The sequence below is a fragment of the Spermophilus citellus genome (assembly GCF_964194105.1).
Source record: "Spermophilus citellus genome assembly, chromosome: 19".
NCBI classification, from domain to species: Eukaryota; Metazoa; Chordata; class Mammalia; order Rodentia; family Sciuridae; genus Spermophilus; species Spermophilus citellus.
This window is the reverse complement of record NC_138201.1, coordinates 14,723,375-14,750,412: the sequence shown is the minus strand read 5'-3', so window position 1 is coordinate 14,750,412 and position 27,038 is coordinate 14,723,375. Positions and strand designations below refer to the sequence as shown.

The 27,038-nt window shown below is 45.3% G+C and overlaps 1 protein-coding gene across 4 annotated transcripts in view; it reads left to right on the top strand.

Moving 5' to 3' along the window:
• Nucleotides 1–27,038, top strand: part of SRGAP3 (SLIT-ROBO Rho GTPase activating protein 3) — a 252,101-nt gene that overhangs the window by 124,432 nt on the left and 100,631 nt on the right. For all 4 annotated transcript variants that reach the window (XR_014019852.1, XM_081276010.1, XM_081276009.1 and 1 more), the window contains exons 2-3: nt 218–410; nt 18,408–18,570. Coding sequence is in view for 3 of the 4 variants with exons in the window: in XM_081276010.1 (XP_081132136.1) it covers nt 218–410; nt 18,408–18,570 (356 nt within the window). In the remaining variant the exon portion in view is untranslated. The remainder of the gene's footprint in view (nt 1–217; nt 411–18,407; nt 18,571–27,038) is intronic.

Below are 27,038 nucleotides of genomic sequence, written 5' to 3'. Positions count from 1 at the left end.
TGGCCAAAATGGCATGTGTCAAGTCTTTGTACTAATGCTCTGCCGAGCAAGGTCTGGGGTCTAACCAACGTCCAAGAGGCTCTAGGGATCATGCAGGGCTGCAAGGCAGGGGATGCTTAGATTGCAGTGCCTGAGCTGGCATTGCTGGATCAGCAGGGTGGGTCCAGTACTGTCCCCACCAGCAGCCTAACTAATGTTCAGCTTCTTGCTTCTGCAGAGATCCGCACGCAGCTGGTCGAGCAGTTCAAATGCCTGGAGCAGCAGTCAGAGTCGCGGCTGCAGCTGCTTCAAGATCTCCAGGAGTTCTTCCGCAGGAAGGCTGAGATTGAGCTCGAGTACTCCCGCAGCCTGGAGAAGCTGGCCGAGCGGTTCTCTTCCAAAATCCGCAGCTCCCGGGAGCACCAGTTCAAGTGAGAAGTTGGCTGTGGGGTCCCAAGAGATGCGAGGGGCCACGCTGGACTGGGCAGGCAGTTGGTGGCAAAGCATACTGGGACTTGTTAGAGGCAAAGGGCGTGCTATAAGATGCTAGTTCTGCAGGTTACTTATACCTCCAAGCCTCAGTTTTCCCAGTGCATAAAGTGAAAGACCAAAATAGTTCTTACATAGGTTGCGTAGAGAATGAGTTGCCCAAGGAAAGTGCTTGTCATAAACTGTAAGCACTCAGTATTGCTTTTATTATTACTATCCTATCAAGTCCAGGCATGGATTAACCTCCATTTCCACCCACATGAGACCTCTGCCTCATTTTAGGACATCCTGACCCTGTCTAGTTGTGTTTTAACTGGGTAACAGCCAGCCCTCTTCTAAATTCCTCCAGCACAATGACCTTAAAATCTCTTCTCCATAGAATGGGTTCTCAAAGCATTCCTCTTCCTTGTTCCCTGGAGGATCAGAACCCTTTCCCTGCCTTATTTACTAATTTATGACACACAAACCCTCCCCAGTTGTGATTTCTCACACACCAACCTCTGAGTGTACAGAGGCCCCATTTGATTTGGCGGGCTGTGAACCCTGCAGCTGCAAATCATAGCCCTGGCTGAGCTGACTCTGGAGCCATCCTCTCCTTGGCTCCCTGGGCTGCAGAGATAGGGCAGTGTGGAGAGCTTGGGTCCCATCTCCATGTGCTCCTTCCTCTTGATTTGGAGTCAGTTCTCTCCCCATTCTAAGTGTGCACATTGGAGAGAGGGGGAGAGGTGGGACTGGAGACATGGGGTGGGGGGAAGGTCCCCTGCTCTCTTGCATAGCCTGTAATGAGCTCGACCAGCCCCCCATGGGTTCATTAAGGGAGCCACCAGACGGAACAGGAGCCCCAGCTGGCAGTCGGGCCAGGCAGGCTGCTTGTCACAGTTTGAAAGTCTAATTAAGGTGTTGCCCAGGCCTGTGCAGCTGGGGCAGGCCCTCTGCACGATGCTAATGTGCTCATGCAGCCCCTGATGGCTTTTGGAGAGTCTCTAGATCATTTCGGACTCACCTTAGACTCCAGGGCACTGACTGACCCCTGACCGCTTCTTGTTTGGAGATCAGGGCACAGGAGCTGTGCTGTGCCCTGGGTCTTTCATCTTGACCATCCTGAGAAGCCTTGTCCTGCTGTCTACAGAATCTCCATTTAAGAATTTTCAGGCCAAATAGCTTCTCAGTCTTGGGTACAGGGCTTAGGATTTGTTTTATTCTCACTGCAATGGGCCCAGTTCTGGGCAGAGATGGGATGTTTGTGAATGACATGAAGAGAGGGAGGAAGAAAGGAAGGAAGAAGAAATGGAGAAGGGCAGGCAGGAAGGAAAGAGAAGCAGTGGAGGGACGGAGCAAGGAAGGAAGGAGGAGAGAAGAAATAGAGGAAGGCAGACAGGAAGGAAGAAGAAATAGAGGAAGAAAGGAGGAAGGGAGGGAGGGGAAAGGAAGGAAGGAGAATAAAGGAAGGAAAAGAGGGCTGGAGGAAGGAAGGAGGAAGGGATGAAGGGATTTACTTACTTGGTCTGTACAGTCCCTTCTGACTGAGAGATTTGGTTCAGAGAGGGAATCCAGCTGTCCAGATCTCACAACAAATTAGAGGCAGAACTGGGACAGAGACCTGGGTCCCTTCCCTCTAAATCTAGTGTGCTTCTCTCTGCTCTGTGGGCCACATCTCTTAGCTGACTTCTATTCACTTGCACAATAGGAAAATTTACAGCTGCCAGGAGGTGCTGTGTTCTGGGTTAGACTCACCTGTGCTGAGTTTTGTGCAGGAGTCAAAGAAAAGCTCTGGCGATGACTCTGGGTCTCCCTGGGGCAGGCTGAGCATTTGGAGAGCAATATCATCATGTTTCTTTTCTATCAGCTCGTGCTTCCACTCTAACAACTCTGACATCTTTGCTGTTTCATAATCCTGATGATAACTCAGGGGAGTAGTGAGAGAACTCATGGTTTTATCCCAGGCAAACTGCAAGCCAGAAAAGCCAAGTAGCTTCTTTGACCAAGGACACAGAGTGAGCTGTTGGGCTTGAGAATCCAGGGTTCCTGACTTCCAGATTGGCTTCTCTCTCCAAGAAGCCATGGATCCTTTCTTTACTTAAAATGCATGTATTGAGGGCCTCTTTCTTCCTGGGACTGGGCCCAGTGCTGACAACACTAAGGTAAATAAAGCACAGTTTCTGCTCTTGAGTACTGAGTCAAGGGCATAGCTCAGGGATGCTGTAATTTGGCATGGTTGATTCAGGCACCCAAGTAGCTGTGCCTTTGAACCATCAGCCCTCAGCATTTAGATGTCTCTTGCTCTGGAAACTTCCCTTGATTCTGACCTGGTGCCTTTCCCTGTCTGCCCACAGTGTTCATATGTTCCTATTTACTTATTCACTTTTTATTCACTGAGCATCTACTGCATTTCAGTCTTCAGGTCTATGGTGGTTAGCAAAATAATCTTGATTCCTGCCATGGTGAAATTTATTTTTGTGGAGGAGATAATTGAAGAATAAAGCTTAAAAAGCTAAATAAAAGAAAAGACAAACTTTAATCAAATGATTTTCAAGATGAGCTTTCTGGTTGTCTATTCTGTGTAATAGCAACATGCCCACTTTTGATGTCTCTCCTGATTTAATGGGTCAGGGATGTGGACAGGACTTAGTGGGGTGATTCTTCTGCTTTATGTGGCATTGACTGGAATTGCTCAGTGATACTAACCTGGTGGCTTGTCTGCTCTGGAGGGTCCAAGATGGCTTTACTCACATGCCTGGTGCTTTGATGGGAATGGCTAGAAACCTGGGCCACTTTCTCCATGTAGTGTCAGACTCTAGACCCAGTAGCTCAGGACTGGGAGAGAGCAAGATGGCTTCAATGGAGCTCATTAAGGCTAATCCTAGGCCTGGTCCCCTGGATCCTATTGGTCAGAGCAGTTTCAGCTCTAGCTCAGCTTCATGGGAGGGGAGGTGAAACCCTCCTCTCATTGGAGGAAGTGTTAAGAGCTTGGCAGTACTCTTTCATCCTCCGCACTGAGTACTATAGTAGTCATCACATTGAAGATTTCTTCAGGAAGTGGTGTTTATGCTAAGACCTGGGAGATGAAAGGGAGCAGCTTTGGGGACAGTGTGAGAGGGAAGGAATCCCAGGTGACTAGAAGTAGCTGAGGGAGACTAAGAAGTCCTTGAGGCTCGCAGAGAGAGGCTAGCATGATCCAGTTTGTATTTTTCTGACTACTGGGTTGGAGGGGCTGAGGATGGAGTGGAGGAGACTCCAGGGTGTGGGTGCAGCTCCTTAGGAAGGAGGTAATCAGGACCTGGGGGCAGAGCAGAGATGGCAAATAAATACCAGTGAAATCTCTCAGTGGTGGGAAGAAGGAAGGGAGAAGAATCAAGGGTGTTGCCCTCTGTTGACTTGGGATGGAAAGAAGTTGAGGAGGAGGGTGAGGCAGAGTCACAATCCTGTCTTGTCCCCTTCTTATCACTTGTCTCTCCCTTTGGATGGGCACTAGACTGCAAGCTCATACGTGGTAGAGAGGGTGGCTGGTGACCTGGGGGGATAGTCCCTAGTACCTAGGGCAAATCTTGACACATGTTGGCACTAAATATTGAGTGAATTAATGAAATGTAGGTGCTGATTAGAATCGCCGGGGATGTGTGTAGACTATGTCTTTTTCCACCTTAGGAGCTGGGTGATGTCATTTGGGCAAAATGTCACCCACTCGAGTGCCTGATACCTGGCATTATGTTGCCGAGATGACAGAGTAGACTTGATGGTGGTTTCCCTATCTGGAAAATGGTGATTTACCGAAGACTAGAGCTGGTTTACAAAGCTTGGACAGATGGAAGCTTGTCAGAAATGCAAAATCTTGGGCCTCACCCCTCACCTGTGACAAGACCCAGGAATCAGCATTAACAACCTCTCCTGGGGGTTTTAGTGTCCATTCACTTTTTTTCCCCCTCCCAGTCCTGAGGCTTTAACCCAGTGACACTCTACCATTGAGCTACATTCCCAGCACTTTTTATTTTATTTTTAAATTTTGAGACAGAATCATATTAAGTTAGCGAGTCTGACCTTGAGTTTACAATCTTGCTGTTTTAGCCTCTTGAGTCACTGGAGTTACAGGCATGTGCTGTTGCGCCCTGCTATCTATTCACTTTTTTTGTGTGGGGGGGGTACCAGTGATTGAACCCAGGGGGCACTTGACCATGGAGTCACATCCCCAGCCCTATTTTGTATTTTATTTAGAGACAGGGTCTCACTGAGTTGCTTAGTGCCTCGCTCTTACTGAGGCTGGCTTTGACCTCTCCATCTTCTAGCCTTAGCCTCCCGAGCATTTGGGATTACAGGCATGCACCAACACGCCCAGCCTCTATTCACTTTTTTAAAAAATTGGTTTTTAGTTGTAGATGGACACAATACCTTTATTTATCTTTATGTGGTGCTGAGGATCTAACTCAGTGCCCTACACATGTTAATCAGGCACTCTACCACTAAGCTACAACCCCAGTCCTCTATTCACTTTTAAGACCCATGCAGAATGATAGTTTTCTGGATGATAAATGTTTTACAGCTCACTTTCAGGCTGCACTGGCCTTCCCTCCTGCTCACCAGTATGAAATCCACAGTCCGCTGCCCTTTTCAGGCCAGGCCTAACATGAGCTTGGCTTTTTCTTTTGAGGGACTGGCGCTGGAATTCCTTCCTGAGTGGGAACATGGCATGGAGGTTGGCAAATAGGGTTCCTGAGAACCTACCTCTTGGGTGGATGGTCTGGCCCAAACAAGTTGGGTAATTCTGTGAAGTATTCCTGGGATGAAGACTTCTGCTTCCTCCAGAGAAATGTTTTCTAAAACACCCTCAGAGAAATGTTTTCTAAAACACTTTTTTTTAAAACAAATATTTTTAGTTGTAGATGGACACAACACTTTTATTTTTTTTAATTTATTTTTTATATGGTGCTGAGGATTGAACTCAATGCTTCACACGTGCTAGGCAAGCACTCTACCACTAAGCCACAACCCTAGCCCAAAGCATCAGTACTTTATGTATGTTAGAGAAAGAGAGCAAGAGGCAGAGAGGCAGAGTCGAGGAGAGAGGGAAAGGTGAAAGAGAATGAGAAAAAGAGTTCTAAGTTTGGGGACCACTGGCTGCTATTATCATCCCTCTTCAAGATTTTTGACATGACTTAGCATATGGAAGGCTGAGAAGTTTCACAGTAAATAAGCTTTTTGCCTTCTTTCTGAAAGCTTTTGACCATGGAACTTTTCTTTCCATAACATGTATTAATATTTCATACACTAGCACTCCTTGGGACTTAATTTACAAAGCTCTGCTCTAGACAAACAGCAGTTTCCTCCCTTAGAACGGATGTTCCAACGCTCCATGTAAACAGTCCACCATATTTGGGGTGACAGAGGCCCCTTGTATTCTGATCCCTTCATTTTTAATGGTCCTCACCTTCCCCGGGGATATACCTGATGAAGACATACCATCCAGAGGGGCTTAGTGTTGCTTGCTGCCATGTGGACCACTGTGGTGAGTGGGTGGGTGGGGGACAACAGGGAAATCTATCCTATTATGCTAAAAATGTTTGGGGAAAGTCAGAATTTGGCTAGTTAATGAATAATATTCTATGCAAATGTTCTGGACCAGGGAGGTTTGGAATATCTTTCAGCTTCACAGAGCTGTTGAGAGAAGAGGATTCCAGTGAATAAGTAAGTTCATTTCCAAGAAAACAATTTTTCTTGGGGATAAAGCATTGCAGTTTTTTCCCCCCATAGATATGGTAAAATTTAGATTTAGCCTTCCAGATTATTCCTAAACAGAGAAGCACTCTTGTAGTGTATAAATTGAGCCCATAAATGTGCAAAGGATTCAGGATTAAAAGGTTTGCTCAGGGGCTGGGATTGTAGATCAGTGGTAGAGTGCTTGCCTAACATGTGTGAGGCATTTGATTCTCAGCACCACATAAATAAAGAACAAAAAGGTGGGGCTGGGGATGTGGCTCAAGCGGTAGCGCACTCGCCTGGCATGCGTGCGGCCTGGGTTCGATCCTCAGCACCACATATAAACAAAGATGTTGTGTCCGCAGATAACCAAAAAATAAGTATTAAAATTCTCTCTCTCGCTCTCTTTCTCTCTTTAAAAAAAAAAAAAGAACAAAAAGGTGCTCAACAACTAAAAATATATACTTTAAAAAAAAGGAGGTGGGGATGGAGAAGGACCTCAGATAGGGCTATTGTCTCTGTTGCTAATTGTTACTATTACCATAATTAGAATACAGTTTTTTTTGTAGAGACAGACAAGGCAGAGCACCAAAGATAGCAGGAAACAGTTTTATTTGGCTGCAGCCAGGTTCAGAGGGCACAATTTTCGCTGTAATCCCCTGAACCCTGAGTTCAGGTAGTTTCAGAATTTTTATACCCAGCATGTAAGGGGAGGGGCTCAGAAGTTCACAGTCTGCAGAAGTTCACATAAAAACAGCTTTTTCTTTCACTGTTCTGGGCAGGTAGGGGAGAGCTTCTTCTCTCCTTTCTTTTCTCCCTCTGCCAGCTGTTACCCAATTGCAAACTTCTCTTATCTTAGAAATGTAGACATTTTTGTGAAGCTCCAGCTCAAGGCCAGAGGCCTTGTTAAAGAATTTGTCTTTTTTTTTTAATCACATTTTGCATTTGCAAACACACTTCTACAACTACTATACTGGATATGTGAAAAACTAGTAAAGGGGTGTTTAGCACCTGGAGTGCTGATTTCTTCCAGGCCAGTGACCAAGTAAAATAAGCAACAAGAAAACAGGAAGTTTAACTACATTGAACTCTTTTGCTGATAGTCCTAAAATCAATTATGGTGAAGATATCTGGAGAAGGTTAGTTAAGATTTTCTGTGGAGGAGGGGGTACCACTACACAGTACAAGTACCCAGTAATAAGTTTAATTTGTTACATACCCTTCATATCCTCATGACCACGTGCTCTACCAGATGAATAATATGCATTATCTCATTTGAACCTTCATGGTAAGCTGTGTGCTCTGGATGATACCTCTTTATATCTCTAGTTGAAAATATTGTGGTTTTGAGAAATAGTTATTTGCCCAGAAAGACACAACTAGAATTGGTAAATGGCACAGCTAAAATTTTAATCTTCCTTTTTCTTACTCCAGAATATAAACTGCTTCCAGCTGCACTGCATGACCTTGGGTTCATTTCATCCCCCCTCTGGTCTGGCTCAGTGATTCCTGACCCTAGTCAACCATCTGACCAGGCTAACTCCTACTCAACCCACAAAGGCCAGCTTAGGGCATGCCTCCTTTGCAGAGACCCTGTGGTAGGTCCCAGGCCTACAGTCAGTTGCTCCTTTAGCTCGGTTAGTTGTGTATCTCTTTCATGGGGCTCAGGCTGTATTATTAGGGAGTGATCAGGCTTCATTCTGTTGGCTACTTGAAAGCAAGGAGCCATTTCTAGTCTATCTCTTGTCTCATCTCTCTCTCTCTCTCTCTCTCTCTCTTTCTCCCCCTCCCCCATATGTGTGTGTATATACAATTCTGTATGTATCTATCTTTCCATCCATCCACCTACCTACCTACCAACTTACGTACCTATCTATCATACTCTATTCAAAATTTTTAATGAATTGCGGTGGAGGCTTTCTTTAAATATACAAATGGAATAGGTTTCTTTTTTGTGGCTATAGGAGAGAAGTGAGGCCAAAAGGCCTTTCAGAGAAGCAGGCTTCAAGTCGATCTTGATTCCATTAGCCTGAGCTGTCTAGCCATAGAAAGGGCTTCCCCTAGAGGTGCTGAGTTGTCCATCTATAAGGGTGTGCACTCAAAAGCCAGGTATTTTTTTGGGGGGAGGTTTCTATAACACGATGAATAAATAAACCCCACCAGTGTTCCTCAAAATAAGGGAGGGATCTCTGATGACACAGAGAGACCATAAATATTGAATTATCTTTTTACTTCTCTTTCAAACTTTTCAGTGGCCCCAGGAAGAGATTCTCAGTTTGGTCCTAGTGTGTTGTTAGCACTTTGTAATCTCTTAACGGAGGCCGACCTCAGGCTTCAGCACCCTCCTAAGATTGAATAGTACTGTTTTGTTTCTTTTTAATTTATTTGTTCAGTTACCTTTTATTAATGGCAAATAATGCTTAAAAAAAAAACCTAAGACTAAGGAACGTCCTTTGTAAATAAATTTATTTAAATAGAGAAAGAAAAACAGATGATATTAAACATGGTAGCATGCAGGAATAGCTGAAGCCAGTAGCAACTCATCCTAGGACCCCTTCCTGATCCTTCTGGAAAATGAACATCTTTCATCTCTATCTTCTCCATTAGCCATCCTCTGATTTTCACTGCTGGAAATGATTTTAAGACAGGGGGCTCAGCCTAGAGTCTGGTCTTTCCTATGGTTGCAGCCCCTTTTTCCTCTTCCAATTTATTCATCTGGCTTTCTCAACTTCTGCCCTAGAATCCTCAAAGACTATAATCAGCAAATTCCAATATCTGAATCAGGATGCAACCTATCCATGTATGTATATGTTTTATATACATATAAACATGAGCATCATTTAATTTTTATAATAAAAATGAAAAATAGATGTTATAATAAGGGAAATTTTTAATGAGTAGTAATAAATAGGGGTTTAGTTTTGACTCAATTCCGTGAGTAAAATAAGATAATAATGACCTTCAGAGATTCTGTAGGACCTCACACTTGTCAAATTCTGTCACCAGACTTCAGCTGCTGAAATCCTCCCAAACATCCTGCTGGGGTGGGGAGGGTCAGGGAAGATGGCATCATTCCCACCTGACAGGCAAGAGACCTGAAGGTCAGGCAAATGAACCCTCTAGCTTAGGTTCCACAGCTGACTGTTAAAAGAACTGTCCAGAGGTGCTGTGAGCCGGGGCCCCTTTGTCTACCCACTGTGGTACACACCATGTGGGGCACCATTTTGCAGGTGGATAAACCAAGGCAAAGAGGCTTGCAGGGAAGGGGATGATGGGGTTGCCTAGGGACTGGTTTCTGGGCCAGGGACTTTCATTCAGCAAGTCAAAGGTGGGCTCAGAGGTGCTGCTGGACACCAGACCTAGTGTGTTATTACCATACTGAGTGGTCCAGAATGGGATCCCAAAGGAACCAGAGCAAGTGAATGAATCTGCCGCAAGGTAGAGAGTGAGGCACGAAACATTTGCTGTGGGCCTCGGCACTCACATAGGAGTTTTCAGGAGGAGAAGGTAACAATGAGGAATGATAACCAACATTTTTTGAAACCCTACTGTGAATGTGTGTTTGTCTACATCCATGATTCATTTGATTTTCCCAACAACCTAGTGAGGCAGTAATAATAGTAATAATTATCATTTGTTGGGTTTGATACTGAAAGCATCATGTGAATTGTCTCATTTAAATCCTCAAAGCACCACTCTGAGGAAGTTGATACCTCATTTTATAAACAAAGAAAAAGTTTAACTAACTTCCCAAGTTCACTTCATTGATAATGCACAGAGGAGGCACTTGAACCCCATGTGGCCTCTGATTCCACAGCACTTGTGTGGGTGAGCAGAGCCCACTTTGGCCAGGTGACCCAATGAAGGAATTAGTCCCCTTCAGAATGACTCTGTCTTAGTGCTGCCAAATAGCAGTGGAGCCACTCGCTTGCCTCAGAGGGGAGCTGGCGGGGGTGGGGGAGCCACAAGAAATGTAGACATGTATTGAAATATCACACTGAACCCTACTAACATGTACAATTAGCACATGTTCATCGAGAATAAAATAAGCTAAAAGGAGAGAAAGAACTAGATAAATGAAGAAATCCATCACTGCCTTAGCTACAGTGGCTTTCTGGAGAAGACTACTGTGAGCAGAGAAGGGACAAGGGAGGTGGCTGATGGGGTAGGCCCGAGTGCCAGCTACCAAGAGCAGATTAAATCCTCTGCATCTATGGTTCATGGCTCCTCTCATGGGCACCAGAAAGATGTCTGAGGCATTCTATGAACTCTCCCTGGGCCTTCCTGATCCACTTGGCCTGATAGCCTGTTGGGGATTTTATCATGTCCCCCTCAAAATTCATATGTTGAAGTCCTAAAGACTAGGGTCCTCAAAGAGGTCATCAAGTAAAAATGCAGTCATGAGGGTGGGCCCTCGTCAGACATGACTGGCCTTAGGCAAAGGGGAGCTTTGAACCCACAGAGGATGCATGGGAAGAACCTGTGCAAGAATGAGGACCGAGACCAACATGATGCTTCTCCACACCAAGAAATTCCATGGAACTCCAGCAAACCACCAGGAGCCAGGATAGAGGCTGGAGCAGACTCCACCACACAGCCTCAGAAAGAGCCAACCCTTCCGACCCCTTGATCCTAGACTTCTAGCCTCCAGAACTTGAGACAGCAGCTTTCTGTGATTTGAGCCACTCAGTTTGTGGTCTTGTTAGCACAGTTCATGCAAGTAGTAGCTGCTAGCACACACTGCTTCTGTTCTGCTCCTGAAGAACAGAAAAACTAAGAAATTAGTGTACCTGGGTGCTCATTTTCAGGGTTCTACCTTGTGCTACTTCTCTGGCCTTGTTTTGATCCCTTATCAAGTCCCCATCTGCCCTCTGGTTATGCCCACCTCCTCTCAGTTCTAGAAGATGCCCATGCACATAGGGCCTTCCCACTTGCTGCTAGAGTATTCTTTTTGATTCCTGTGCCATCCTTCTGGTCCTAGCTTAGGGACCCTTTTTACCTAGTGAACAAATATTTTATGAGAGCAGACTATGTGTGCTCAGCCCTGCCTGGACACCAGAGAAACAGTGAGAGAGGGGGACAGAGACCAGGAACCAAGGAAAACAAACAAGCAGATGCCAGGTGCCATTGTAACACTGAGATAGGGGAGTGTGATAGAGATGGGGAGTTGCTGAGGGGCAGGGAGGGCTCAAGGAGGGAAAAACACCTCAACTAATGGTAATGACAAGAAGAACCAGCATGGCCCACTGACACCTTCCCTAGGTAAGGTCACCTCCATCTTGTTACAGTCTCTCCAGGTTCATAGTCCGCCTCAGCATCCCAGTTGTCTATCTGTGTATGTGATTATATGATTGTTATATGAGACCCTTACTAGACCAGAAGCTCCAGAAAGCAGGGGGTGTGGCTCCTTTTGTTTACCATTGCTGGGTACAGACACGCACTGGGTTATTATTTGCTGAATTAATGATTCACACTACAACAAGAAAATGTGATGATTCCAAATCCTGCCTGGGGAAGCTTAGGGTAGCAAGAGGTTAACCACACCTTTCTGGCCCTGAAGGTAATCGAGGTTACATTTTTCAAGAGCAAGTTTGCTGGCAGCAGCTGAGTAAACCCAGGAGAAAGTCTGAGAACATCCTGGAAGGGAGCAGGAAGTCAGTGATAGGGACTTGGCACCTGGGGCCCGTGTCAGCTGCAGGATTGCCTTCCTCCCAGAGGGACCAGGATCCCAGGGCAATGGATTTGGATTCATCTGCAATGTGGAGCTCTGCAGCCTTGGAAATGGGTTCTGTTCACTGAACGGAATTTTCCGGCCCCCAGCCGAGAAGCTGGAGAGGCTAGCTCACTGCTAATTTCATTTTCCCAACTCACCAGCTTGGCAAGGCCCAACTTCTCCAGCTTCAGTCTCTTGGAACCTTATACCCACCTCCCTTAGCCAAAGAAAGAAAGAAAGCTGTGACTCACCAGAAATGTTCATTGCTATTTTCTATCCATAAAAAAAGAAAATATATACATATGCGAAAGTTCCAACATTATGTCTTAGCTCAGCAGCTTCTGCCTGCTGAAGAGACGCTTGGATGCAAGATTAGAAAAGTAGAAAGGTCGCTCGAATGTGCCTTCGATGAGAGAGTGCCTGCCGGGGTTTATTCTGACATCTTCCCAAAGCAAGCCTGCATCTTCCCAAAGCAAGCCTGCAGAGCAGGCAAAAATGGCTGCTGGTGGGGGAGCCAAAGGGTTCCAGTTTCAACAGTGGGCCCTGAAAAGGGAAGGGCCAACGTTTAAGATTCCAGAGGGCTAGTGTCTGGCTTTGCCATATGTGACCTGGGTGACTCTTTTTATGGTCCCAGGATAATTCAGATGATTTAGAGGGGGTTCTGCACATTAGATCCTGAAGAAACCCCCAGCCCCACCCGGCCCCTCTCTTTCCTCTTTCCACCTTGCTTGCTCTGCTCCTTTTATACAAGCCTTTTTCAATTCCTTAAATGCACCAAACTCCCTGCCCCAGGGACCTTTGCCCATTCTGTTCTCTCTGCCTGGAATCCTCTCCCACCTGCCCCCCGCCCATCCTCCCACCTTTCCCTGGCTCCCTCCAACTCTTCCTTTAAAGCCCAGTTTAATGGCCCCTTCCTCAGGGATGCTTCACTGACCTCCAAAGTCAGGTCCCTTTGTTCTAGGCTCGAATGGCACAGTACTCCCTTCCTCTCTAGCACCTTCTGCTGATCTCACTCTGTGCACATCTGTGGGAGGCCTCGAGGGATGGCTGTCTCGCCCATCATGCTGTTGGCTCTGTGGAGGCAGAGCTGCCTGTTTTCTTCACGATCATGTCCCAAGTCTGGCTCTAACAGAACAGTCAACACAAATGCTTTGAACAGATGAGCTGCTGAAGAATGGCTGCTGAGCTCTTTTTTGTTATTTAACTCTATGGTTTGAGTAGCCAAGCCACAGGCTGACCTGCATAAAGTCACACGACTGGGATGGCAGACACAGGTGAACATCCACCCCTAGGTCAGGTGTTTTTCTGTGCCAACATGCTGTGGCCCCTCCTTGGCCCAGTGAGGTGGTGAGTCCCTGGAACCATGGGGTCAAGGTTCCACAGAGTGGCTGGCTCCAACCCTGACCCTGGCTGTGGACAGCTCATCTCATCCTTTTGGTCTACACATGAGCCACACATGAGGGGGGCCAGGGTTGGGCAAAGGTGAGGAGAGCAGAGCCAGCAGTCTTCTAGGCTGACGTGGACTGGAGAATGGGCCTGCTGATTGGATGGCGGGTGTGGAACAGCATCTCTGCAGAGGACAAGCTGGCTCATTGTCACCTCCTAGCCCTCTTCCAAGTCACCAGCAGGGGTGGAGATATGGTAGCCTGGTCCTACCTCCTCCCTCCAGCTGCTGCCTCACCAGGCTTCTTGGGGATCTGCCTCATCCTCCAACGTGGTTGTGTGCCTTTGTAAAGTGTCCCTTGTCATTCTGTGGTTTTGCAAATCATGCAAGTACTTGCGGTCAGCTTCCACATTTTTCTCTTTAGCCCAAAGGCCTCCATCTAGATGTTCCATAGTCCTTTAGACTTGTCACATTCAAATTAAACTTGCCATCTTCTCTTCTTGCCTCACCTCTGACCTGCTCTTGTCCCAACAAAGGCCACCTCTGCTCCCTCCAGGTCCAAACCAGAAAACTGGGGGTCATCTTGTACATCATTTTCTCTCACTCAGTTACCAACCCAACCCCAACCAACCAATCTCCCAAATCCAATCAGCTTACTACCTAAGTATCTATCCCTCCACTTCTGTCTTGGGCACCTGGATGCCACCCTCTTCTGCACAGTACTGAAGTGAAGGTTTGCAAATATGGTTTTACCCTTTCACTTCCCAGCTTTAACTCCTTCTGTGACTTCCTGCAAACCTCACAATGAAGCTCCAACTCTATAATGGGATATAGAGGCCCTCAGACATGTGGCATCCACCTAATTCTCCAACCTCATTTGTCACCCTCAACCTCATTCTAGAACATCACTTGTAGATCCCCTCGGCTGCATTCAGCTCCCCAACATGCCCTCCTGCTTCTTCCTGGGCTTTTGATGATTGTATTTCTCTACCTAGAAAGCTCTTCCTATGAAACTCCAACCCAGCCTTTACTTCTCAGTCTAGAAAGTGCTTCCTCCAAGAAGCCATTCATGACCACATCACCTCCAGATTTTGGGGAGATGGCTCTCTGCTCCATTTCCCCCTTGCTATGACAACATTCTCTTTTCCTTCATCTTTCTCCTACTCAGGTGGAAGGCTTGGGGGGGGCAGGTGCATTGCAGCACTCATTTGTACCCAACATGCACCCACCCACACACACATATACACATACTCTCTCTCTTCTTTCTCTGAAAATCTTATGAATGAAGACCTTTCATCTGCTCTCTTCAACCTGACAAGTCTTGAGTTGCTGCAAAATAATTTCCTCCTCTTATAGTTTAGTCTTCCTTTCTGCCTCTCTGCTTACGTTACTTTGGCTGGGTGACCTAAGTAACAGTCCTCAAGCTGTCCCAGTACTACCACGCCTCTTCAAGATCACTTGTCTTTTTCCTTCCCTCTGAAATCTACCTTCTGGCTATGACTTCCATGTATTTTGCACATTGAATTCCCCAATGCTGTTGAGTTCCTGCATTCTAAGTTGAGCTAAGCCCCTAGAGCATTTTAGGTAACAGCTCAATTATCTCATCTCTCCTTTAATCTTTCCATTTCCATCACCACCTTGGAAGCTGTAAGGAATGGGATAGACAAAAGTATTTTCTGCTCAAACCTACTCCTACTTCTCTCCTTGTAGGTCTTATCTCAGATCATGTCATCAGCATCCGCCCAGTCACATGCTATGCAAACCTCACAGTCTCATCCACTCCCTCCTCCTGTGTTTTCAGGAAGACTCCAAGATGGTCTGTTCTCTTATTGAAAAGTCTCACCAGCATTCAGTGGCCACAGTGCTAACACCCAGGCCTTGTCACATCTCTCCATCTGAACTAAGATTCCCTCCTGACAGTTCCTCCTGCCTCCAGTCCCACATTTATACCCATACTCACCCACCTACCTACCCATCCACCCACCCATCTACCCCATCTGTCCATCTTTCCATCCACCCACTCATCCACCCATCCATCCTCCAGTCTGCCTGCTTCAGACTCTTCTAAAGAGTGTTTAAAAAATATCAATACTAAGCTCTACCACCAGAGATTCTTGCTTAATTGGTTTTTGTGTTTGGAAAAGCTCCCCAAGTGACTCTAATGTGTAGGAAAGGTTCAGAACTACATGGCCTAGGAGAGAAAGTTCCCACTCCTCAGCCTGGCATTCCATACCCGCTATAATCAGGCTCTCACCCAGCCTTGTGTCCAACAATCTTCCACTAGCATACTCAGAATTGCAGCTCTCCTGAGACATTTCACCATATTTATATCCACAGTTCCCTCTGCCTACAATATCGCATGCTCTCTCTGTCCTTGTGACTATTTGGAAAACTCCTACCCATCCTTCAAGACCCAGCTTAAATGTGAACTTTTCTCAAGGGTCTCTTTTCCATAGCACCTACTATGTGGCATCCTTGTTGCTAGGCAGAAGATGTAGTGACTACAACAGAAACAGTCCCTGCCCTTAAAGATCACCCAGGAAGGTAATGAGTAGAAATGAAAGGTAGAATATATTAGTCAGCTTTCTGTCATTGTAACAAATATCTGAGATAATCAGCTTAGAAAGATAAAAGGTTTATTTTGGCTCACAGTTTTGGAGGTTCCAATCCATAATTAGACAAATCGTTGCTTTTAGGCCTCATGTAGGGGAAACATCTCATGGCAGGAGTGTATGGTGTAGCAAAGCTGCTCAGCTCATAGCCAGGAAGCAGAAAAGAGGAGGAGGAAGGGGCAGAGTCCCAGCATCCTCTCAGTGACCTGAAGACGTCCCACTAGGCCCCACTTCTTAAAGTTTCCACCATCTCCCACTAGTGCCACACTGGGATTCAAGCCTTTAACACAGGGACCTTTGGGGGATACTTAAGATCCAAACATTAGTCCAGAAGTTCTCAAAATTTGTGCATACATCAGAGTCACTGTAGGGGTTGTTAAATCATAGATGCTGGGCCCACCTGGCCCACCCCCAGCATTTCTGATTAAGTGTCTGTGGTGGCCCTGATGACTTATATTTCCAACAAGGTCCCAAGTGATGCTAATGCTGCTGGTCCAGGGACCACGCTTTGAGAACCATGTTGAGCTTGTGATCAGGGAACTCTCTCTAGGGAGGTGTCATTTAAGCTGAATCTATAGGAAGAGGAGGAGGTGACTGTGAGAGGAGCAGGGGCAGGCACATTCCAGGTGGCAGGACAGTGTATGTGAAGGTCCAGGTGGGAAAGTACTTGCATGAATACAAAAGGGATTCCACACCCGATGTGCAGAGCATGTGGGAGGAGCACAGTGGTTCCTGCAACTTCTCCAGCAGAACCCAGCAGAACCAAGGCCCCGTCTGCATCTCTGTTAAGGTCCCATCCTGTCTGCCTCTCTCGTTCTTTTCTTCTGCCTTAGCCTCTTCTTGGAGAGCCCCTCCAAGGCTGGCTCTGCATCACAGTCATCTTTGGGTGCCCACAGTCTACCCAGGATCTGCCATGGAGCAAATGCTCGGGGATTCTGGCTGGGGTTGAATTTTAGTGGTCTGGCTCTTTCTCTAGGCTATAAGGAGAAATCTGTTTCTCTCTTCTATAGCAGTGTGTTTTAAGTGTTTCATCTTCTTCCTTTTTCCTTAGACAGTTCCTAGCATATACATCTTTCATCTAAACTGAATTCTCTTCTCCCAAATCCTGTTGCCTAGAAAGAATTTTAGCCTATTTGGTGACAGAAATAAAAAACCCTTAAAGTCAACTGAGCCATCCTCATTTACTTTCTTAAGCCCCAGGAGTTGTGGGGACAGCATCCCAAAGACTCATAGGGTGCATCTCTTAGCATTTCCACTTGGCTTTGGGGCAGAGGATGCAGTCACGCTGGGAGTCAGCAGAATTCTCTTCCTCAAAAGTGCTGATTGTGGAGTCTGCATTTCTTGTGAGCAGAACCTTGGCTAGCTTCCAGGGTGGTTGGCATTCAAGATAGCAGGGGAATCAGGGAGGCCTTGGGACTCTCTGGAGCTGACCACCTTTAGGTCATACTCATATCCTGCCTTTCCAATATCTCTTTCCACACTGGAAATCAGAGTAAGAGAAAGACTCGGTTGAAGGACAAGAACTCCAGCACAGATGCCCCCTGTGATAAGGTGGGAGCACTGGATGGATTTGGGTTTTTGTTTGTAATTGTTTTTCTCTCTGCTATCCTAGAGAGGACAGAAAGGTCTTTCTTAAGGGTGTAGACACAAGACATGAGTTTGGGAAGTGGTGATATGTAGATCTTCTGTCTCATGAGTTTGGGAAGCAATGGTGTATAGATTGGTGGCTCTCAGACTTGAGCATACATCAGAATCCCTTGTAGGGTTTGTAAATTGTAGGCCCATCCCCAGGGTTTATGATTCAGCAAGCTTGGAGCGAGGCTGCAGAATGTGTTTCTCCAATAACTTTCCATGTGGTGCCCGTGCTGCTGATATGGGGAGTATTTTGACACCCCCTGTTTTAGCATAATATCCAGCTAAGTGCTAAGAATCTATCAATCTCTGCAGGACAAAGTCTTATTTGTCTTGTATATAATTGTATTTTTTTAAGTCCTCCCCCAAAATACAGAACTGGAACCCCCAAGGCCTCTCCCTCCAGTTCCACCAAGGGATGAAGGCTCCTGTTTATAAGAAGCCAAGGGATCCCCAGAGAAGAACAAAGGATTGCTCTTAATCCTTTGTGGGGATCCCAGGGGTTGGAGAAGGCAAAGAGGGGGAGAGTAAGTGTCCACTTTTTGTTCTTTCCATTGCATAGTTATAGAAATCATACAAATATTTCAAATACAGCCGGGTTAGTATTTTTTAGCTCCAGGGGAGCAGGCTTCCTCCTAGAAGATGGAGGTGCACCAGTGGGCACCATTCAAGGGGGAAGTAGACAGCATAGACTTAGTCAAAGACCTGGATTCTAGCCCTAGATCTGTTCTGTGATCATGAAGTATCATCTCGGCGTTCATAGCCTCTGTTTCCCTCTCTGTAAAATGTGTAATAATGTAACTGACCTTGAAGGGGTGCCCCAGGGACCAAAAGGGCCAAGGTGGGTATGATGTTAAACAGTATGAAACTGTTCCCATGAAGCCAACCTGAGCTGTCTTGGTTTCTACAGGAAGGACCAATACCTCCTCTCACCTGTGAACTGTTGGTATCTGGTCCTGCATCAGACCCGGCGGGAGAGCCGAGACCATGCCACCCTCAATGACATCTTCATGAACAATGTCATCGTCCGCCTTTCCCAGATCAGCGAGGATGTTATCAGACTTTTCAAAAAGGTGGGCAAGTGGCTTCCCTCGCAGCCCTAGCTCTTGTCCTGGGATGTTCATGGCAACACTATGCCCCAGGGATAAGGGGCTGGGAGTGGGGGTGGCAGTTATGTTGAAGGGTTCAAGGGGCCAAGGGCTTGATCAGATACTCCAGCCCTGAGTTTAAACCCTAGATGTGTCTTTGAAAAACTGTGTGCTCTTGAGCACTTTAGCAGTCACCATCAGAAGAATACAAACCTTTGCCTGCTTAGGTAAGTAATATATATGCATTGTGCAGGATTTGGAAAAGGGCAGATGAGTACACACACACACACACACACACACACGGAGGAAATATTATCACTGGGAGATATTCTCTTTGATGTTCTAGAATTTTCCTTATAAGTACATATGCAAATATATTTTCTAGGAGTGCTTATAATTTATGTATTTTTTAGTGTACATATACATTTTTCCCAAATGAGATCATACTGCATATATGATATTACTACCTGCTCATGTCACCTAACAAATTATGTAACATTCATTACAAAATTTCCCCATGTCAAAAGGTAAATTTTTAGCTGGGCGTGGTGGCACACACCTATAATCCCAATGGCTTGGGGGGCTGAGGCAGGAAGACTGCAAGTTCAACGCCAGCCTCAGCAAAAGCAAGGCACTAAGCAACTCAGTGAGACCCTGCCTCTGAATAAAAGACAAAATAGAACTGGGGATGTGGCTCAGTGGTTGAGTGCTCCTGAGTTCAACCCCCAGTACCCCAATAAATAAAATTTTTAAAAAATATATTTATTTTTTAGCTGTAATTGGACACAGCACCACTATTTTATTTGTTTATTTTTATGTGGTGCTGAGGATCGAACCCAGGGCCCTGCATGTGTGAGGTGAGAATTCTACCACTGAGCTACAACCCCAGCCCCCCAATAAATAAATTTCTATAATTTGTTTTTGGCTGTACTGGGGATTGAACCCAGGGCCTTGCATATGCTAAATAAGTATCTACCATTGAAGTATATCCCCAGCCCTGTAACTTCTTTTTTTTTTTTTTTTTTTGAGATGAGGTCTTGCTCTGTTGCCCAGTCTAGTCCTAAACCCATGAGCTAAAGTGATCCTCTTGCCTCAGCCTCTCCAGTTACTAGAACTACAGGCATGCTACCTCATCTGGCTTTTGTGACATTTTGAATGATTACATATATTTTATACATAGATATATCCTGGTTTATTTGCCTGATCTCTTGGTGTTGAGCACTTATGTAATTTCCTTCACTGCATTTTTATAAATAACGCTGCTGTGAGCTGCTTTGTTGCGTCCACTGGTACTTTCTTAGGCTTGGTCTCTGCAATGGAAATTTTAGGATCAAAAGTTGGTTTGTTTTCAAGGCCTTTGACTGAGTGCCCCATGGCTTTGGCAAGGCTTTGCCCACATAAACATCCAGATACCAAGGATGAAGGGAGCTGTCACTGTTATATTCCCTGATGTCCCTGTATACTAGCTCTTTATACAGCATCCAGCGCACTTGAGTGTGTAGAATTGAACTTACTCCTGTGAGCACTGCTCTCCTCACCTACAAAATGGGCCCGTCGTTTGGTCTCGGTGAGCCTCATCCTCTTTGTCTATCCAATGATGTTAAAAATCAGCACTTCTCAGGGTCACTGTGTAGATTAAACAAATGGTGCATGTAGAGGACAGGGGCATTGTTGGAATGCTTTTTGGTGTGACCTGTGTGTCTAGGTTTCTTAAATTCTTGGATTCGTAGTTCTGGTTGATCTTTTATTAGCTGTGCATCTTTGGGCTTGTTTCTTGAATTCTCTGTGTCTCAGTTTCCTCATTTATGAAATGAGGATAGAAATACCCCAGAGCAGCTGCAGGGGGTGGGGCACCAAGTCAGCATGGAGAGCAGCACCCGGTAAAAACTGGCTCTAATTATATGAACACAAGCGACAGTTATTTCTAAGATAATCTAGCTCATCTCTTCTTGCCAGGTGCCAATTTTAGGGATTTGTTGACCTGGGATTGCTAGAAGCACAGGGAAGGGAACAAGATGATTTAAAATATAATCATCTCTCCATGGTCTGTATTTGCATTGTCCACTTTGAGGATTACTTCTATAGCAAAATTGCAGTCACAGGCTAATTTTCTCCTGTCACACAGTGTGCTTCTGGTCTCCTCCTGGGGCCATATTTATGAAACGTGGTCTAGGTTTAATATTTGCGTAAGCAAACATAATTAGGAAGGCAAATACAGCACACCCATAAAAAATGAATCCCACAGTGCTTTGCACAACTCCACTGACTTGACTCGGACATCTGCCAGTTTGGACTCGTGGTCCCTTTAGGAGCCCCCGCCCACCACTGCTGTCACAGTTTTGTCCCTGGGTGGGAGTGACTCACACAGAAAGGGTCATCAGGGCCTTCAGGAAATGAAGGGTCTTTTTCCTGAGCTGAGCCCCAGGACAAGTGAGATAAATCTTTTCAGTTCTCATTTAGGCTGACAAGAGCCTGACTGGTAATGGAGGTTAACAGGGTGGAAAATAATAAAAAAAAAAGTCTACAGCTGAGCTCCTGGGTGCCTTGTTACCAGGTCTGTGCCTGCAGAACAAAGGAAATGACCCACCTCCTATAGCTGGGAGAGCTGGGACCAGAGCCTGGCTGGCAGATTGAGCACAGTGCAGCCCCTTTGTGTGGCTTCAGTTATATATAACCTGGGGACTGAGGCCTGTATACCTTATGTACCCAGGGTTCCTATGGTCCTCAGAATCTCCAAGGAGGCCTGGCTCTGGTCAGTTTGGGGCCTTGGACAAATTCAAGGAGAACCCAGACATGGTGGCTTTTGGCCCCTCTCATCAGTGTGGCTGAGCTTTTGGAGTTTCTCTCAGAACTGCGTCTTACTCACTAGCAGGGGGCAAGTCTCTCTGAGTCTGTTTTCTCACCCAGGAAATGGAAATGGAGAGACAGGATCTGTCCGACTTCATAACCTACCTCTCTGTGATTCTCCATTTGCTCTGAGGCAGCTCTTTAAATTCTAGAAGCCCATGCTCCTAGAGCTTGTTTCGAGTGGGAGATGAAGATCAGCCATGCACAAGATCTTAGAGGCCATACAAAGTGACCAGGACTCTTACAGTTGCAGACATTGGAAATCCGGCTCCACCTGCTCTCAGAAAGAAAGAGAACTTGCCAGCTCTTATGGGGTGAGATTCAGGGTTGGAGGCTTCTGGAAAACAAAGGGTGTTATCAGAACTCAGTCTTTGCAACTCTGCTTCAATTTCTATTTTCATTTTTTGGATAGCAGAGGAACATTTTCAAGCTAATCTATCCCCATGACCAAATTGGCCTCTAGCAGTTCCAGGCTTTCATCCTACTGGCTTCAAGTCCCTTTTCCTGGAATTAGGCTTTTGGGCTCTGATTGGACCAGCAGAGGTTATGTGAGGGTTCCTGAAGGCACACCTGCAGCCAGAGAGATGCGGTGCTCTTGGGAAAGATGACGACCCTTAGGTTAGATGTACACTCAACTCCACTGACACATGAGACTGATAATAGGTGAGGAGTAGTTCTCCAAGAAAAAGTGGGGTGCTCTTACAAGAAGGAGGGGGAAATTAAACAATTGATGTCCAATAGGCTATCTGTTTCAGGCCCTTTATCATCTTCTGTTAGATGTCCCTGAACAAACGTTGCTCATTACCTCTCAGGATGGTTCATTTCATTTGAGGACAACTGTGATCGATAGAAATGCTCTCAATGCTGAAACAAAATCTTACAGTGTTTCTTTTCTCTAATTTTTTATATGTTCTTCTTAGATATACCTGATAGTAGAGCATATTTTTACATATTGTGCATATATGGAGTATAACTTATTCTAATTTGTATCTCATTCTTATGGTTGTACATTATGTGGCATTTCACTGTTGTGAATTCATATATGTATATAGGAAAGTTATGTCTGATTCATTCTACTGTCTTTCCTATTCTCATCCCCCTCCCTTCCCTCAATCCCCTTTGTCTAATCCAATGAACTACTATTCTTCCCTCCCGCATCCTTATTATGTGTCAGCATCCACATATCAGAGAGATTTAGCCTTTGTTTTTTGGGGGACTGGCTTATTTCACTTAGCATAATAGTCTCCAGTTCCATCCATTTACTGGCAAATGCCATAATTTCATTTTTCATTATGGATGAGTAGTATTCCATCATGTATATATACCACATTTTCTTTATCCATTCATCTGTTGAAGGGCACCTACGTTGGTTTCATAGCTATTGTGAATTGAGCTGGTATAAGTGGCTGCATCACTATAGTATGCTGATTTTAAGCCCTTTGGGAATATAAACCAAGGAGTGGGATAACTGGGCCAAATGGTGGTTGCATTCCAAATTTTCTCACTGGTTCTACTCACACCCTTGATCCAACCCACATTAAAACCTATCAGTTACTCAAGATGGAAATCATGACCACCCATCCAGGTTTTTCCTGCTTGTGGACAAACAGCCCTGTGATTTTACTTTGCATTTTTTTTTTCACCTGCGTGTAGTTCCTGGATCATGCTGGGTCTTCTCTGACCTGGGCAAGTTAGTATTCAGAAGCAATCAGAATACTCTAGGAAGCGCTGACCAGTTGAGAGTGGAGTGGGGCTGCCTAGACCTATGAAGATGTTTGCCTTTGGTATTTTTCCTTGCTGCATTGTCCTGGCTGGCCTCCAACTCCTGGGCTTGAGCCACCTTCCTGCCTCAGCCTCCCAAATAGCTGGGACTATAAGTGTGTAGCAGTGCACCCTGTTGAAATTTGCTTTTTTGATGACAGTCTGATACTGAAGTCTCTGTCATTTAAAACCTTGAGGTATTTTTGTACCAATTATTTTTTAATCTTGCTATGAATTCTGCATGTGTTTTTAAAAATATTTGTTCTTCAAAAATTTTATTAAGTTCTAGTCAAATGGGATCAATATCCTTGTTTAAGCAATATTTAAGCAGCAAGAGGGTAACTTTTCCAAGTGGTCCTAATTCTTTCTCTGGGATAAAAACCATTTTGTAACTTTACCATGTCTTCCTTGTCTGTGTCACCTTCTTCTACAGGTCAGTTCTTTTGCCTTGTGTTTGAATATTCTCTGTCTTCTTAGAGGACAGGTACAAAGTGGGGCAGAGAGTTGAGAATGAGTTCACAATGGAGGTGACTGTGGAGCTGGGCACTGAAGGATGAATAGGAGTTGCCAAGTGGGGAAAAGAGTTTGGGAGTTCAAGGTCATAGAGAAAGGCAAGAGCACAGTGTGTAGGGTTATAACAATAAAGTCATGGTTATTTGATGTATCTGACAACATCAGAATCTCTGGCAATACCAGAGCCACACGAGCTAATATGAGGCAGTCATCAGATGAAGTCAAGAGCTGTCAGTTCCATCAAGCTGGCCATGCTCTCTCCACTGCCCACCATCCCTGCTGTTGTCTAGTGTATTATACTTATTTGACTCCTTTATTTTGCCTCTTCAGCCTCTTATGCATTTGAGTTTACGGCCTCATCTTTAAACATTACCAGTGGGTCTTATATTTCTAGCATGCATTAGAATCCTCTGGAGGTCTTGTTAAATGCAGATTGCTGGGCTCCACCCTCAGGGTCTCTGATTTAGTAGGTCAGGGGTGAGACCTAAGAATCTGCATTTCTAACAAATTCCCAGGTGATGCCTGTGGGGGCGGGGGGGGGGGGGAAGCACACAGAGAGAATGGTTTATCTAGACCAACCTCCTCCTTCTTTTTATAGATGAGGAAACCAAGGTGAGTGCAGAGTCTAACTCTAAACCCAGGTTTTCAACGCCAGGCACAGTACTAAATCCACCGTCCCATGTGGTCCAGCAGCTGGGAGGTTCCACGGGCACCTCACTTGCCCTTCCTTCCCACCCCTCAGCATTTCTGAGACTGGGCATTGAAGCCCATTCCATTTCCAGCCTCATTCTGTTTTCTTCAGAATCCCTAACAATAGCCATCCATTACTCTACGCTCTGATGCCTGCAGAATTTAATTACTTGCCCCGGCCGTGATGTGAATTTGATTGTTGGAAGCCATGGTGTTCTGGGGAAGCGCTAATGAGGAAAGACTCTTTGCAGAGAAGAGAGGGCATTCGGGGGGGTGTGTGTTTGAAAGCAGCCATTCAGAGTGTGGCAACAAGGACTTGGTCTTGAGTGAGTTTTCTCATTCCTGCCTCGAAGATGTCCATTGCATTTCATAAATAAATCAGGGCTTTTGTGTCCAATAATTGCCTTGCTTTGTAACAGAGATCAAAAGCACCCTTGGCCTTGGTTTCCAAGCCAAGTTTATTTTTCTTTTTTTTTTCTTTTTTTGCAGAGTGAGGGTTTGCATACTGGAGGGTCTAGCTGTGAGGCCTGCAGGGGAGAGAACCAAGTGGGCAAACTGCCAAGGGATGAGGAGCCTCCAGTCCATCTCCACTGTCTCCCAGGGAGATGAGCCAGCTAAGCTGGGCTTTAGCAGAATTCCCAGCTCATTCAACAAACACATGGATGCTAGCATGACAGTAGATAAACAATTATAGCAAACAAAGAATCAGTGACTGTGTACTGTGTGCCAGGCCCTGGGCTAAGCATTTCATACACATTTAATTCTTCAAATCTAATAGAAAGATGCTGTCATACTCCCATTTTATAGATGAGGAAACTGATGCTGATAAGTGTGGGAATGAATTTGAATCCAGATTTGTCAGACTCCAGTCCATACTTGGATGGTAAATGCAGATGCAAAAAAAAAAAAAAATGAGAGAGAGAGAGAGAGAGAGAGAGAGAGAGAGAGAGAGAGAATGGATCAGACACAATGACCTGCCTTATGGATCTCAAAGAGGTCAAGACAGGTGCAGAGCAGTGATTCATTTAAATGTGGCTGTGAGGGATGGTTTTCACCACCAAATTTCTTTCAGAGGGAAGAGAACCTAGGTATGTTGGGGAATATTTATGCTGGAGGCAGCATTGAAGGACAAGTGTCTCTCACAGCTTGGGGTCCCTGGGAAGCCTACTCTCAGGCAGCATGTATGGAGTTGGGGTATATTAGGGTGGATTCTTGGGATTCCACATCAGAAGAAGAGTAAGGGAAGCAGGAGGAGGCAAGTGGAGAAGCTGGGCTGTAAGAGAGGCCTCAGCTGACTCCTTGGGGAGCTGGGTGGCTCTGCAGAGCTGTCCTGAGTGTGGCCAGGAGACTGGGCCCTTACACTCTCATTGATTGGTCATAGGATGTGGGCTGCCTCCAGGACAGGGTGAGGGCTTGGGCAGATGCCACTTCAGCAGTGGCAGTTCCAAAAAGGGCTGACAGCCAAAGCCGTCTGTTGGCAGTGCTTCCTGGGAGTAATTTCTCCAATCCTGAAGGGGATCTCAGTGGTGCCTCACTGCGTCCTCAACAGATATGCAGAGAAAAGAAAGAGGCCAGACCAAAGCAATGGCCAGTGGGTAGACAAGTCTGGGTCCCCTACTGTGAAGAGGTAGACAGTCTAGCACAGTGGCTAGGGTTAGGGAAGGAGTCTGGTTCCAGCTCTGTTTTGTCACTTTTCAGTCCTGCACACTGCGCCTAATTCCTCCATTCTACATTTCATCAGTTTCAATATGGAGTTAACAGTAACCTCCTTCATTTGGTTGTTTTAAGACTTAAAAGATGACATGAAATGCCTGGCAGACAGTAAACAATCAACAACATTAAGCTTTACGAGGATGATTGCTAGGACTTGGGAAGGAATGTAGCAAAATTTAAGACGGGAGATGGGGTGGAAAGAAGATTTTATTCAGGGTGCACTAGTTAAAGAATCAGAAATAAGAAAATAAGTTCTGGAATCCACTCCCTGGTGACTTCTAACCTTGTTGGTCTCATCTCTTCTTTTATAACCTTTTACTTCTTTTTGTGGCCTTGTTCTATTGACTGGAACCTCCACTCAGTACAGTGTGGAAGAGAGAGGCATTCTTGACTTTTAAAAGGCATGGTTCTAATTTTTCACCACTTGATATAAAAACTCCAAGCAGATTAGAAATAAACAGGAACTTCCACAGCCTGATAAAGGGCACTTACCAAAATCTAACAGCAAATCATCCTTCCTGAGGAGAATTCAGCAAGGTGGCTGCTTATAGGATTAATATACAAAAATTAGTAATGTTCCTGTGTGCCAGCCATATCCAATTAGAAAATGTCATTTAAATGCATATATTAGAAAATGAGAATGATTGAAAATTTAATGCCATTGATGGTACAAATTATCCCCATCCCAGAAGTTTTGATACAAGATGCTGTCATTGTCATTCAGACATAAATATTTCATAGTTCCTATTGTAATTTAATCTTTGCCCATGAATTATGAATTCATCAGAATTATATTTTTTTAAGTCTCAAAGATTTTTAAAAGCTTTTTATTTATTTTAAATTTCTAACTTTATAATAAGAAAATTAGGTTTATAAGGATATATATATATATATATATATTCTGATAATATCCATATGTGTGTGTGTGT